General features: G+C 40.2%; 1 protein-coding gene across 2 annotated transcripts in view; it reads right to left on the bottom strand.

The window, feature by feature from the left end:
- TIAM2 (TIAM Rac1 associated GEF 2) overlaps window positions 1-16,567 on the bottom strand; it is a 96,019-nt gene that overhangs the window by 8,272 nt on the left and 71,180 nt on the right. For both annotated transcript variants that reach the window (XM_084201549.1, XM_084201550.1), the window contains exons 16-19: window positions 3,602-3,781; window positions 2,104-2,172; window positions 1,605-1,730; window positions 363-471 (exon numbers count right to left, since the gene is read on the bottom strand). In XM_084201549.1, the coding sequence (XP_084057675.1) occupies window positions 363-471; window positions 1,605-1,730; window positions 2,104-2,172; window positions 3,602-3,781 (484 nt within the window). The remainder of the gene's footprint in view (window positions 1-362; window positions 472-1,604; window positions 1,731-2,103; window positions 2,173-3,601; window positions 3,782-16,567) is intronic.

Raw genomic sequence — 16,567 nt, 5'->3', positions numbered from 1 at the left:
TCCACTACATTGCAGTGAATGGCAGAGGAAGTAATTCCTGATTTATTCTACCATTTGTTGCTGCTTTTCTGGAGCCTGGGCCTGCAGACAGCACAAAGTTGTGGAAGGTGTTTCTACAGCTCTCCAGGCCACTACCTGGAGGTTACAAAAGGAATCTTGTTCTTCAGTCTATACCATGCTTCAGCAGAACCTGTGATCTTAGATCTTCCTGTTGAAAGATACCTGATTAGACCTTGTTTGCTACCAATATTTATTCCTTGATTTTATCCAATATTCTCTGCATGTTGACAAGATTTGTTACAGTAGTTCACTGCAGTTTGAATTCATGCAAGTGAATTACAATAACGAAGACAATACATTACCTCTCTCAAGAACTTTCTGAACTTTGATGTGGTTTGCACAGAAGCCACTGTACAGTTTGAAATGGTCAGCATAATACAGAAAGGAGCCACCAAGGGAAAACAGCAATTTCTGAAATCAACACAATCAAAATATTAGTTCAGTACTGGAATCCTAAATAAATATTCAGGCATATAACAAGCAGACTCAATGGTGGATTATCTGCTCTCTTTCTATACATATCTCATATATATATATATATATCTAAAACATGAATATACTACTGGTAGTAACTTGATGATATTTTTGTATTCCACTGAGTGTAGAGGTCAGTCTGCAATTTTCTCCTTTCTTCCTGAGCAGGTATTCTGTTTTACTTTATATTTCAGGCAGCACAGGAACAAAAATCAGCAGACATATAACTCTTGTTCTGGGAAAAAAATGGGAGCCACAGGAAGCAAGGCATAAAAGTGCCAAAGCCAGAAGGGACAGAGTAAAACAAATACAGGATTGCTTTCCAGCTGTTTTCCTTTTTTCAGGCAGGTGGTAATTACAGGACACCTCTGATGTTCTTGGATGAAGGGGAGGTTGGGAAGATGTGGGAGGGACTGAATCACAAAAGAGGTTTTTAGAAAAATGCCTCCCAAAGCAAATATAAGAAAGAGGAGTAGTGAGGGAGGAGGAAAGCAGCCCTCTCCCCTCTTTTAATCAATGTTTGCTCCACAAAATGCAGCAAGTGTTCAGGAGGCCTGCCAGCTCAGTCCTAAGCCAGTGACTCCATTGCCAGGGAATCCACTTCTTCCAGTAAGGGCAGGTACTGGGTAGTGCTGCAGCCATTTACACTTCACTTCCTGCCTCTTGGACCTCACAACATGGGAAACTCATGTGGCATTAAACAAAAAAAGCTCCCAGTCTGTTGGAGGTTAGTTGGGCACAGCACAGAGAAGCACAGGCAGAGCAGAATTCAGCACAGTGACAAAAAACTCTCTACAAAGGAGTTGTGCCTCACAAACATTGCCAGTTTATTGTGTACTCCAAGTCTACTCTGTCTTTTCTAATATTGCAACTTTTGCCATGGGGAGGAAGATAAGACCATGAAAAATAGCACTTATCTTTCATTGTTGAGTAGAACTCTGTAATCCAAAGTAAAGCTTCAAACATAAAAGCAACCCTATGAAACTACTAGGAGCCAGAAACATCTTAACGCCAGATTTTCACAAACATTTGCAGGCACACTACAAAGTATGAAACGATTAAATATTTACCCGGAACTGAGATGGCGTTTCCAATGTATTAAAATCTGAGGAAGAAGATATTCCATCTTCAAGGGTCTCCAAAAACACCTTTTGGAAATCCAGCATTTCTGGCAGGCTGCCGAACAAGGATTCCATCTGTGGAAAACATCAGGCCATGAAGTACAGCACTCCATGGACCTAATAGGTCTTTTGAAAACAGTGGACTAAGGAGATGTCACACACAAAGAGAATGCAAAGGCTAGTAATGTCTCTGTTAATATTTTTCAATCAGGTTTTATAAAAAACCCATGCAAAAAGTGGAGGTTTCTCAGCAGTTAATTCAGAACAATTACTCTTTAAGAAAAGGAAGTGATGCACACACCAGAGAGAAAGGCACTGACTGGTGTCATTCCTATTGACATCTTTGTCGTTTGCTTTTTCTGTCCCACTCTCAGCAATAAAAAATCCATGTGTCAAGGTCTTAGCCCATAAAAGAATGACAAGGACCTTTTTTCAGATATTCCCTCACCTCATCCTGAGTAAGGAAGGTTTCTTTTTGAAGAGGCTCCAAGTATAGCTCGAAAAGGCAGCTCAAGTCCTGCAAAAAAGAATATTTGTTCATTTTTTCTGTACCATTTAGAAACTGTTCTTTATGTGGCAACCCTGAGATAGGGTAAGTTTGGGGAAGGAACTAAAGATACAATTCCTTTTCAGTAACAAAACAGCCTGCATATTGTTAGCACTGAAGTTACTGCTAAATTAGAGGCAAAGTGATTTCAATGTAATGTTATTGTTTCATCCTTAAGGCTTTACAATTTGATTATAACAAATTATATTTTAGCTTAGCATGAGGAGGTATTGTTACAGATGTTTATTTTGAATGAGTCCATCCGTATGAACAGCATGAAATGTTTTAATTATTTATGTTACAAAAACAATATAAATAGCCACTTCTTTAAACATCTGTAGTAATATTCAGAAGGACATGTAGCATTTAAAACCCTGTAAGTTATTAAAGTGTTCAGTTTTGTTTTCAGGTAGGTATGATCAAGGGCTTTGTCAGTCACTTCTTAAAAAGATTAGTGTCATTTTTGAAGACTTACTGTCCCACCCAGAAACATGACAGCAGGGCTGGGGCCCATGACAGGGCTGTCCAACCCTGGGAAGAGACACACCAGAAATTGTGTGTAGAAGGAATAGTGAGCAGCTCCCTGAAAACACCATAACAAGTATTGCAACCTGCCAGGATTTTTCCTGATGCAAAATTTCAGATCTATCAGTGGCCTCCATGGTCATGCTTTGTTCAAGTGATTCCTCTAAAAGATACATCAGGTGGACATAAATGAGGGTCCAGCATATGGCTGTATCAGTGCACTGGTGGATGAAGTGTTTTCCACAACATTACTGCAGCAAGAACTGACATCTGTAAATACAGGTTTTGAGATACACAAAAGGAGATGATGCCTTCTTGCTGGAGGTCAATGAAATCAGTGTTTTCATGTTTCCTTTGGCAGCCAGTCACATGATTTTAGAGTTCATAAAAAGAAGAGAGATACATGGAACAATTTGCAGGCTTAGCAGTCAGAAGAGAAATAACTTCCCTGTCATGCTACAACCCACTGGAGTTGTGCCTTTTAGCTTTCCTTGTTCAAAAATAATCATGCACTCTTTTCCACATTCTCATTTGTAGGAGAGTATTCTATTCTTCTACCAGATTTATCTTCATCTTGAAAACTGGGGAGACATCCCCTGGAAAAACCCTTTTTGTTTGCAGGTATCTTCTCCCCACAGATGACTGCTCTCCAATACAACTACAAATTGACTGCAACTAATGCTACTACATCAGATCCTACAGCCTCGGCTGCAGGAGGAAGTCTGACAGAAACAGGACCAATTAGATAAGGAGACTTTGTAGGTTATGGCCCTTGTGAAAGGCTGGTTGTGTAAAGATAAGATCAAAGTATGTTAACACTGTCCACAAGTCACGATCAGCCTCAAAAACAAGCGAGCCATCAATTTTTTTTTACCTTGACATAAGATTTCTCAGTGTCCATAAGTTCTTGGATGACTTTCCTCAGTCTGTCTGCATCAGAAAGGTGGCGAGCCAGTGGTCGTGGAGGTGGATCCTGGTTGTCCTTCTGTCCTTCCATATTGCTTGCTTGGACTTCTTGGAAGTTTCGGCACAATGCGCTGATCTGCTCTGCGCTCTGTTGAGTGACAAGAAACAGACAAGCAATGATGTTGTTTTAGAATACAAGTACATTTATTTCTAAACTCCTCCAATTTTGCTCCTGTTCCAAATTCAGGGGCCAGAGCATGCCATTGATTTTTGTCAGCTGTGTATCTTGACAGGTTTGAACAGCTTTAATTTCTAGCAGAACCAGACCAAAGCAGTAAAAGGAATTTAAAATTGCTAGTGATTTTCTGGCACAAATTATTTTCAGTCTTCAGATACAAGCTCATAGAGTGCAAAAGATGACAGAGCACTCGGATATATCACATACTTTGATTCTTATGACACTAGCTTCACACTATTTTACACCTCTCTTATTTTGCAACACTCACTGCATCAAAATGGAAAGAATTAGCCGATAAAATATCTTATAAGCATCCAGAATAATTCTTTTGTATTTCATCTGTGACCTATATTGTGTTGTGTGTTGTCTTGTTGCTTTCCAAACAATGAGACATGAAGCTGAGGGTTCAGATTCCAATTTCTGGGGGTGTCAAAAGATGGTCAGATATTTTCTTTCCAAGGATACAACTAACTATCAGGATCTTTTGCTTTCAAGGGAGGCAAATAGAAAACTAAATATTTGATATTCTTTAGAAGAATTATTAAAAACAGAATAAATAAAACCCAGAAAATTTTCAAACAAGATAGGAACTGAAGATACAACGGCAACAGTTAATCTTGTAATGCAAAGATGGAAGACAAGGAGATATTTCTGACACTATGAAATAGTTATGTCATTTGCTCTTGGATGACCACAACTAATATCCAAGAGCAACTTTTGCAGGCTATAACCTTCAATGCTCAATTTGAAATTATTCCACTGTTCTCTTTCTTACATAGTGTTTCCCTGGAAGCTAAAACATCGCTACCATTACCCAATTCTATGTTAATAGCATTCAGTATCCACATCTTTGTAGTGCATGAAACAATTCTTTAGTGCTTCTGTCATTCAGACACAAACTGGACAGTTGCATAAGCTGTGACATTTATCACCTTGTATTTAGCAAGTGCATTCAAATGAGGACTACATGAAGGCTGCCTTATTTCATGTGTAAGTCCTTTTATAGTGATGTGAGGACATGAGTGCATTTCAGAGTTGTCTTAATTTGTAAGATAAATAGATTTATTTATTCAAGTCATCCTTTTTGGGTGTCCTGGTTCACCATTGATTACCTGTGTAGCTTGGTTCACCAACATACTAGGTCATCAAATGAACAAATGCAAAAGGTAATCTGAAAATAAATTGAGCTATATAAAGTCTTTCAGTAAATTGCAGGCTAAATGGACTAGCAAAATTTAATCTCAACCATTCCTGTGATTAAACACCTATATGATGAAAATAAATGTTAAAATGTCAGATATTATGTAGTCCATATTACTCAGTAGCTTCCCAGCTCCCAGTTTTGAAAATTGCCACCACTCTAAAAAAAACTGAAGTTACTTTCCTCACTGATACATGGAACTCTCTTCATAATCCAGTATAATGACAGTTTGCAGGACTATGAAATTTAGATACATTCAGTATTTTCAACACTTATTAGGACTCAAAAAATGGCAATATGAATTGAATGGTGTTTGTTAGAATTGCAGCTCCACACTGATGGAATAAATTTAAAAATTGTAGTCAGTCTGTGACACTGAAATTAATTAGTGGCTTGCAAACAAATCCTTTAGGAAGTGGTGTGTGGGTGTGTGTATATGAGTTATTTTAAAGCAGTTTCTAAACAACTGAATGCCAAAGCACTTCACTTTTGTTTCCTTTGTTTCTGATGTCAGAAAGGTTTGTATTTATATGAGAATGTTTCAGATTTTACACTCTCTACAGCTCAAAATGCACATGGGCATCTTGATTTACATCAGCCTGATGACTGATCAAGGACACAGGGATCAAGGATGCAAGGCAGCCTATTGAAAGCAAGTCACAAGCATCATCATCAGGCAGTTTTACAAGGAAGAGTTAGAAGTCCTTTATTCCTCCTCAACCACCTTTGCATATAGAGCAGGCAGACATTGGGGAATGTGCTATTTCTACATCCCCTTCAGTTTTGGGGTCAGTGCTGCATCTGTCACCGAGAATCACTGTATGGGAAAGCATATGGAAATAGATGATACTCCTCCATTTAAGGTGATCACTTTTTGATCACCTAAGCAATATAATTTTGCTGTCAGAAATTGTTCTGCATAGCTGGCCTAAGCCCAAGGCACAGGATTACCTCTCAGGTACTGCCGACAAGCACTGATTTTTATAAACTTTTATTATATCCTGGATATGTTTGCAAATTTGGCATTAAAAATATTTCCCTTGACCTCCCTGCTCACAGGATCTTGTCTTTTCCTTAAGTCTTGCTGCTCTGTGTCCTTCCCTTTACAAGAGGGAAGAATCTTCCAGACCACACAATATCCAGACCTCGCTCTTTGTACCCACTGTGGTATTTACACTTGGGTCAAAGCAAGCATGAAATGCTACTTGATCACAAGACAGAAGTGTTTCACATTCACTCATGTACATTGCATAGACCACAGAAGATGAAGGAACCCATTTTGCCAGTGGAACCACTGGTTCTTGACGAGGAGCCTAGTATAAATGAGAACATAGCAACAAATAAATAGAGAAGCATAAAACAATTCTTCCTCCATGTTTCTTCCCAAAACTCTCGTACCACCCAGGTCAAGATCTCTAACCTTTTTCTCTAGTGTTCTGGATGCTACTTTCTGCCTTTGACACAAAACAATTTCCTGCTCTTTTAAACTGCTTAAAGCAGATCCTTTCCAGAAAGTCTTGAGTGACAGCCCCTAGGACCAGTTCTTTTAGATCTGGCATGTGTGGGAAGGAGAGGCTCAGCCTCTGTCCTCTATCTGGGATTGCCCTGCAGCTGGGACTTCAAAGACATCTGGATGTTCTGGATGTCAAATCAAAACTTGGTAGTCCAGTGCCCTTAAGCCCAGAAGTCTCAAAAGGAACTCCCTCTTGATACTACACACATTCACTGCTATCTTGAATTAAGGAGGGAATTAACCCTGAATTTGCTCTGATCTTGACACTGCAATAGTTAATACAGGCAGATATGACTCTCAGATAAAACTGATCAATTCCTCAAGCACACAGCTGATTTTATTTGTGCAGGACCAAGACTGTTTGTACTTAGTAGATGGTAAAAAAGTTATTTATGCCAACCTTTATTGTGTGCAGCTTATCAGAATAAAAACATTTAAATCAGTAAAAAAGAGAAGTTCAGATAACTGACTGCAGACAAGATTGCAATGTAGCTGGGAACAGATTAAAGCTGAGGAGAAACTACAATGGAAGCAGCAAACTTCCTCTAAAATCCATTACTTGAGCTTATGTATGCCGCTTTCAGCAACGTATACAGGGGACTCCAAGCAGCTTCAGCTTACCTTTGGCACTTAACAGCAGACAGATAAGGATAAATATCAAAAAATTTAGACTAACAGTGCTAGAGGTGGGAAGGAAAAATGGAGTTTATGCAGGGCTTAAAGGAAAAAGAACCCCCACATATATTTCAGGGAGAAGGAAGCTAAGGAGCACTGTGCTTAATAAACCTTATGGTTTATTGGCCATATTCAAGATTTTCCAACAAAGTTGTATAAACTGTTCTACAGATCTACCATTCAGGGGAAGCAACCTCCTGACCAACCTCTCCTAGCCTCTTAGAAAACAGAAGGATGTGTATAAGTAGTCTGGAGAAACATTTCTTTAATCCCTGCATGTTTGAGACTCAGACTTAAGGTTCCATGTCCTTCTGCAAGGAGTATTCTCTGTGAATGGGGACTGCTCAAAGTAACCTTTGAATGGAAATTTCCAGGCCACAGAGATGTCACCTTGACCCACAGCAGCCAGCAACCACAGTGGTGCTCAGATGGAGATGCAGCACATTCCATTTTCTGTAATAGTTGTGATAAGAAACATTACAGATTATTCCCCTAAAGTGAGCAAAAAGATACTCTTACAAGGATGTCTTAGAGATTTCCTTTGCTCCTTGCAGATAAGCATATCATCATTTGAGGCTGTGCTATCCCCACCAGAGTAACAAAATGCCATAAAATTAATCAGTGAGAGAGCAGAAGACATTAATCAGCAGTGGTTAAGAACTAGCACAATGATTTCATGGCTATCCTGTGACTTTCTACTGAATTATAGTCATTGAGCATAAACGCTGCACAAGGTCAATTGGTGTTACAGGGTCTCTGCATGCTGCTGTTTACTTTACCCTCATTTACCCCAGTCTGTCAGGGCTTGTTTGAAACAGTGACGGAAAGGAATATTTTAGCAGACTTAGAAAATTCTACACAACTTAAGGAAGACTCCTTGGTGAAGTGAAAGCCATGCATGTCCTTTGAAGAGCGTTCAGGATTCAGTATCCTTGTGCAGGACACAGACCATATCTGTGGGCTAGATCACCAATCCTTTGAACTCCCACCCTAAGAGGAAACATGCTCAGAAACATCCTGCAGAAATAGATTAGACTTGTGCCCTCCGAAAATGAACAGCTAACACATCAGCTGTATCTGATGTATGCATTTCCAGGAAGACTGAATGCACCAGTCAGCAGAAGAAATACAATGACATGGAATTTTGAGCAACGAACAACTAGCCTGAGACACCTTGACATCCCTTGCTCTGTGCAAAAGGAAAGCTCTTGGAGATGTCCTTCCCTTTTACTTTGTGTTAGAAGGTGTTTCTCTCTGGAACAAAGGTAGCCCTGACAGTCACCATTATTTTGTAGGTGCATCACTCTATGGGCATCTCTGGCATCTCCTCAGACTGGGAAGTACTTTGTAACCAAGCAATATAAAAGGCCAGAAAGTTGAAGGCTTTGGCTTCCTTAAAGACTACAGAAAAAAGTTGCTTTATGTTAGAGATCAATGCAGTACCTTACTCCTCTAATTTGTTCATTGAAAGTGAAAAGTGCTAGAAAAGCTTTACTGAAAAATACTTTGTGGCATTTTCACCACAGAAGTCTGGGCAAAAGTGCTGCTCAGCTTTCAGCAATAGAAGCTAAACCAAAGCAGTAGCCTCAGTCATTGATTATCTTCTGCTCCTTCTAATTCTTTTCCCAACTCCAAAGCCACTCAGTATGAACTTGGTCCTGACTGACAATAAAATTATAGGGGTCTGCTTTGTTTCACTCTGTCTCTTGCATGTCTTTTAATGAAAATATTTAATACTTTGCTAAAAGGGCATTTTTTTCAGTGTCTGCTCAGATCCTTCATAGAAAAATGCAAATCATAGTTGGAGTTATGTTTTAAGGAGGGAAATGCAAATTCTCTGCACCACAGGATGAGAAAGTGCCCTGCTAGACACTACTAGATCATATGAAAGGCAAGGAATTAATAAGGAACTTTTGTCTTTGAGTTAGAATTTCCCAATTTCAGAGAGATTTACATTAGCAAATCAGCCTCATTTAGAATTATCACAAATACTGTAAGAAGAGGAAGGGGCTGCTGACCCAGTAATTCTCTCCAGAGAGCACAGGGTAAGGCCTGAAAGAAGGCTGAACATACAGCTGTGTAAAACAGCCAAGATGCAACCCACGTGGTGTGGGGCCTGAGATACTGATTTCTGCATGGAGGCAAATCTTCCCTCTCACCTGCCACACAGAGTGATGCCCATCTTTCTCTCTGAGCGCAGAAGAACCACCTGTGGTTTATAACTCTTGTTATAAACCAAGTCATGCAGCAGGGACATGGGCCTAAGAGCCTGCAGGGACCAGGTTCCCAGGACAAGCAGCAACCCCTGAGTTCATAGATGCTGTGCTCAGTTTCCCTAGAATCAGTCTCCAAAGTCATCTGACCCGACTCATACCGAAGTCAAAAGCAAAACAGAAGTGATTTCCATCGCAGGACGCTAAATCCTGACTGTACAAAATGTAAAGATGAGAGCATCAGGAAAACAAAAAGAGGAACCCTAACAGCCCAGGTCACAAAAAGGAGAGTCTTATGAGGCCACATCAAAGCACACAATAAAAATTTTCCCAAACCCAGGTTTTGTAAAAAACTGTCAGTTCTTCCTGCCCCAGGTCCTTATCCTGATGTCAGTTTTTAATGCATGTTATTTTTCTACAACCTGTGTAATAGATATAAACATACATATATAGATATATACATACATATATATATACACACATATATACAGCCACCTGTGTAATACATATATTTTGCCATCTTTACCTCGATTATAGATCATATTTTTCCCTCCCTATTTCCATAATACTAACTTAATTGTGAAAAAACAGAGAAACAGTTAAAATATTCATGCTGCAGTTATTTCCAAATTTCCACGAGGAATCTTTTTAAAACCTTCCCACTTCTTGTCAAAATATGGATCTTACTTAGTCCTTTCTCTGAGAGATGCAAGAAATAACAATTTGCTTGAGCCCAGCAGCAAACAGTGCAGGCAACCAACCCACCCTTCCCTCCCCCAAACTTCAGAAACCCCAAACCCTTTCCCAGGCAGAGCCCTGGTACAAACTCAGCCCCCAACCACACACCGTGAGAATCCAGTATTTGATGACTAACGCTGGGACAGTCATTATTTATCAGGTACAGGCAGCTTGGATGCTCCTGCAGCCCCGTCCCCCCAGCCTAATTAAGCAGCACCCCGGGCTGAAGGCAGGGCTGAAGCTGCAGGACTCACCACGGAGAACATCCTGTGCAGGGAGCCGTAAGCTGCTGCTGCCTGCTGCTGGGTCTTGCGAGCCAGCACTAAACTCTTCGCTCTGGTTTTACTCCTCCTGAAGGCGGGCATCGCGGCTCGCGAACGCAAACTTTGCCAAAGGAAAGAGCCCTCGGAAGGAAGCCGCAGATGTTGCGATCCCCCACGAGCACACCTTCCCTCTGAGCTCAGCTGCACAAGTTTCTCTTTTGTGCCAATTACCCAAAAATCAGAGATGCTGACAGCATCCCAGTGCGAGGAGGCTAAGCAGCGTATGAGAGTACAGACAGACCTGCCATGCCTCCCTTTATTGCTACAAATGAAGGAAAAACAGGCTAGATGAGAAGGTTTTCTTTATAAATAGCTCGATGTGGTGAGTGCAGGACAAAGTTCAGTTATGACAGGGGAAGATGGGTTTGATCTCCCCAGAAATACACCTGCCTCCCTGCCTGTGAAATTTACTGCATAAACAAAACATCAGGTGCTTTGAGAAAGTTAGCCAAATACCTAAAAATATCTAGAGGGTGCTGACTGCCCTGAAGGTCAGCATAATTTATCAATAGCACTGATGTTCTGTCAAGGGTACATGCTGCTAAATGTTGAGGCATACAAATGCTCTTACAAAGATAAAATGAAAAACAAATAGGCAGCTCTCTGGATGATTTCTTTATATAATTATGCTTGTCCTTTGTTTGAACTTTTTAGCCATAATTACATCAATAAAAAGAAATTTAAAATGAGCTCAGTAATAAATTCAGGCTTGAAAGTAAGATGTTCACATATTTATACAAAACCATTTGGGTCTACAGATAGATTACTCTAAGAACAATGCAGCTTTAAATTAAACATTATAGGACATGACAACACTGAACTGAAGAGATAAAAGACTGACAGGCAATTCATTAATAAAGGGAGAACTACACCAGTGGCATAATAAAACACAGCAACTCCCATGTTGCCCCTAGCACAGCACTCCTACAGTGCAATGAAGTTGAGCTGTGAGGCTTCATTCAACACTGCCCTTGGCAGCACCTACTGCTCCCTAGGAAACCCTTTTCTTGAACCCCAGTGATACACCAAGCCTGGGTGCCTATATCCTTGGTTATGAGTGCACTGCTTCTAAGGTTTCAAGGATGTTCACCTTCATACAAGCAAGGGAATAACACAGCTTTCTTCTTTAATTACTGCAATTAAACTTACATCCATCTCTTTCCAAATCATTAGCACAACTTGACAGCTCAGCATTTGCCAAACTGTACAGCTCAGTCACTCAGAGGCTGCCTATCAGAGGAAAAATGATGCTGGAGCTCTGAAACAACATGCTGCTGATAAGACATGCGGAACACATCACAGCAGCAGGAACCTCTTGCTTAGCGGATGGACTGTGCCCTTTCTTCCTCTTGAAGATATATCAGGTTCACTGGGGGAGAAGAGTGTAAACAGAAAATTGAAGAAATGGTCTTGAAGGAGCTAGAGAGGTTTTGCCTGCTCCCTAACGTTTCATTTTTCAGTGGATGTACAGTCTGGTTTAAAAATCCTAATTCATAGATTACTGTGCAGCATGTACATGGCTACTGTTCTTGTCCACCATTAGTGAGTGCCTCTGCAGTAGTCCACAGATCCTAGCGATCCACAGAGCAAGTCTGAAGATAAGAAACAAAATTAAATAAGTAGTTTGTGGAAATTAAAAGTTTCCAGTGCTGCATATGGCATTTTAAAAATAACACAGGCCAGGTCACCAGATTAAGATTAATACAGCGCATTAAGAGTATAACTATACTTTCTAGAGAGCTATTGTTTCTTTGTTTTCTATCTGCATTAGTTATGGCACTTTCAACCTCTATTTTTCTAATAGATACATCTAAAAACACAGCTCATCCACTGGGACTGAGAAAAACAAAAAGAAGATTGGTAAATTTCAGGTCCAAGCAATATCGTCAATCTTGATGAAAAACAATGACAGGCCTTTTTAATTCCATATTAGGAAGTTATTCTTCCCCAGATTTGCTAATTAAGCCTACATTATTAGCTAGCCATATGCCAGCTAAAAGATGTTACCAATTAACAGCTTTTTTCTAATGTGTATTCATTAGAAAAAAGACAATTATGTTTCAGTAATCTTTCCATCTCCTATTGAGGGACTTGGACAAATCAAAAAGGGGAACAACGCAAACTAAAGCAAAGCAAATGAATGAATGCCTTTCATTTAGCCTTTCTTTTTCTCTAGAAGCACACAAGCAGCACTCAAGCACTTTTCAAAAACAAGTGAAATAATCCATCACTGTGAAATATTTTTAAGATCACTGGAAAAATGACATAGCCCTGTTGTTTGTTCCTGTGTACTTTGAATAAGGCACATTCCCTTTACCAACATCTGGTTTTCATCTTTCCATTTCAGTGGCACCAGCCTTGATAGTTACCATAACAGTGACAGCCTTCATAATACAGGCTTCCCTCTATTGTCCCCATAAGTGTAGGTGTGCTTATCTGCCTCCAGTTCATTTCCCATCCTGCTTTTGCCCTTAATAAATGAAGGTAAAAGGCTAATTTTGCTCCATCAGCGTACACGCTGAATGAAAGGAAACAGCAGCTTGCCTGCAAGACAATCCCGAGCACTTGTGGGCTACTTTGTAACATCACTCTGGACCACTGGTGACACAGAAGCGTAATTCATATACACAACACACATATGTAGACACACACACAGACACATATATTTTAAAATATACATGTACTTACATACCCTGCACTAACAGGAGCTCTGCAATGTTAGTGGTCTCTAAGTATTATAAGCTCAGGATTAATACAGCTTGTCTCCAGACCTCTACACTGATCTAGAGGGAGTCTGTTTTTTACTTTTTATAACTGTGGGTGGATAATTTTTCTGCATATTTTCCTGTCATGCTTATTATACTAATAACATGGTTTTTAAATGCCGTCAAAATGTATTTTCAAAGCATAATTGACCACAGTGAAGACACTTGCTTTAATTCCAGTGATTAAAAAATCAGTTAGCATTCCAAATGTTTAAAGTGAATTCTTATTTTATTTTTAATTTCAAGCGTCTTAAATATTGTTTGAAACATTCTCACTCAAAGTGTTTTGTGCTGAAGGCAAAAACTTTTCTCAAGTATTGCATTAGAAACTGTAGCAACCACTGAGACATTATCTTTGCAGTTGCACCCATGTTTCACAACATAGTTTTGCAGTGTGACATCTTTGGAGGCAGAGAAGGCAACGCCTATCTGTTCTTGTTAGTATCCAGCATTTTGCATTCCAAATGTTAAAAGATGCAGTAACTCCCCTGTAAAGACAAATATAGATTCTCTGAACTCTACAACAACCTCTCCCCTGGTTTTGGCAAAGCTTTGTTTAGGAACTACAGGAGAATTACACTGTCCAAGAAGGAAATGATCACCATGTGAGAGGATGTCTATGTCTGCTCGCAATATGTTAACAAGAGACAACAGGTAACAAAACATGAAAGTCTGGTGGAACTTCCCTATGCATCTGACTCAACTGACCCCTTACCTTTTTTTTTTTTTTTTTAAATTCTTCTGCCTCTTCCATTCTTTCATGTACCATTTTTATCTTTTATTTTGCAGAATTTGCTGCAGGTAGCAGACATTTTTCAGTATTTCAGGTCTACCTTTGTCATTACATGTTCCTGACAGAGCAAAATAGCATTGAAGTTATGATGGTATCCAGGATGCAGTATTTATCTGAAATCCTATACTGAAACTTTGTGCAAATTTAAAGTGGCTTTGTGTGCCATGGGTGACTGCTGCGCACATCACATACCTTTGGCACACACTAAAACTTGGTTTAGATGCTTTTGCAACACAAGGGAAAAACACAACTGTTACTGCCAACACTGCAACTGAACAGTACCTTAATTTTTTAAAAAAACAAACCACCAAATATTGTGCAGATGGCAGAGAGGTTACCCAGTTCCCTGTGTCTATCAGAAGTGTGATTAGATATCTCTGCCTTTCATTGCAAAGTGAAACACTGCTGTCATATCCTGCGCTGCAGGTGACCGGGGTTGCTTCTGGAGGCGCAGGGTGGTGAGCTCCTAGGCAGCTTCCTGCCCTTCATCAGTGAAGTCACAGCTGTCTCCAGAGACACTGCTAACCATATCCTGTTGCAATGATTCAGGGCCCCTGTCATATGCTTCCCTTTTCATCTGCAGGTAAGCCTTATGGATTTTTCCCAGATGACTACAAAGAAAAGCTGTGTTCTAAGTCCTCTCCCACTGGCTTCCTTCATTTGCAAGCATCAACACAACACAATTTCTTTTCCTGATCAAAACCATCTGTATGTTTTACACCAAAAGCTATCTCAGTACTTTTGAGAGGACGTTTCCTTCAGTTGGAGGAAAGACAACAAATACCCCCTCCCCCTAAGCCCCAGGGCCTCAGTGTAATAGCACAAAAACAAAGCTGCACAAGGTCACACTTGTGCGTGCAGGAACCGCACATACCGTGCAGACCCTTCGGTCTTTGCTCCTTTCTTGTGCCTCCCTACCAGTAACCATGCAGGCAGGTCTCCATCTACAGCCTGACCTGGTTACAGGTTCACATTAGGTACAGCAATTTCCATGCTTTAAGTCTTGTGGTTTTGCAGCTCCTTTGCTGTGTTAGCCAAGACTCACAGCTCTTACATTTGACTTCTGGGCCATCCAGAGGGATGCAGAACTCCAGAATCAACACAACAAAGTGAAATCTAGGACTGGGCAGTAGCACTCATTGGTAAGCTTACAGTAAGCCTTCTGTAACCTGCAGTCTACCAGTTCTGGTGCCTTCTCTGAGCAATAGATTAACACACTGAATAACTCATCTAATTAATTAGATTAACTTGCAAAATTCTTATGAGCTTCTGAAGGGCTAAAGTTTCACTGATACCCCTCTCAAAAGGCACAGGAAGAGAGTAGGGGTCCAGCAGCAGGTCCACACTGCAGGAGCCCCCAGCTCTGGTAGGGTCACCATAGGCTGGGCTACCTGCAAGGGACGCACAATAATTAGCAGAACTCCCCACAGGCTTGTCATGCTTTCAATGCAGAACTGTCCCCTCCAGGCACAAATGAATCAAGGAAACCACTGCTGAGAAACATGCTATTTTCCCATGTCAGCTCTGAGATTCCCTAAATGCATGTCACATCTGGAAGAAAATGACACTTGGATTGCGGAGGCTATACATGATTTTGAGAGTACCATGTTGTTAATCCCCTTCCTACAAAGTAAAAAAAAAAAAAAAAGTTAATTGCAGACTACTCCCCAGGCTTTTGGATGTCATCAACTGCTAAAAAGAAGTTTTCATGATTAAAATGAAGGAAAAATCCTTCATGTCCTATGGATGCTGAGTAAACCTTCAGGCAGGCAGCTCTCCTGCAATTAATGACATGCTGTGCAAGTGGGAACTGCCCCAGCAATGCAAAACGGAGCTAATGAGAAGCCACTGTGACATTCAGCTGGAATTGCCTCCATGCAAGAAGTGGCTATGGGCTCTGTTGAGCTTCTGGTCATTCCTGCTTGGTTTTCTTTTAATGGAGCTCAACAATTGGTGTTTACTTGGTTAGTACTAACATTCCCTTTCCAAGATTTTTAATTTTTACAGTCTGCTTAACAAAATTATTTCACACACACTGCTTATATACATGCAGTCAAACTGGTGATCCCATACTCATCTCTGAGAGTGATGAGTGTCATCACCAGATCAAAATAAATAAATGAACCGCCACATATATATAATACATATAATCCATATAATAAATAGGATTACATTTACTGACAGCAGCAGCAGAAAGCAGTTGGATGTGTTTTGAATAACACTGCCCTGAACTACTCCAAAGCCCATCTGCTACAGATCACAATGTACAATGTTTTCTAGGTGATAAATCCTAGGAATACATCATTACTAGCATCCACTTGCATTCTTCTGGAAGAAAAAATACCATTCAAATCTTCCACAAACACTGAACAATTGCATGAATTTTCTGTGGGGATTGGACTGAAAGTATGAGTAATGATTACTATCTACCTTCCACTCCTGCCATTCCATGGCAATTGCCACAGTTGCCCCCTC

The sequence above is a fragment of the Fringilla coelebs genome (assembly GCF_963513975.1).
Source record: "Fringilla coelebs genome assembly, chromosome: 3".
Lineage (NCBI taxonomy): Eukaryota > Metazoa > Chordata > Aves > Passeriformes > Fringillidae > Fringilla > Fringilla coelebs.
The sequence above is the reverse complement of the archived record's forward strand: the minus strand, read 5'-3'. Positions and strand labels throughout refer to the sequence as shown.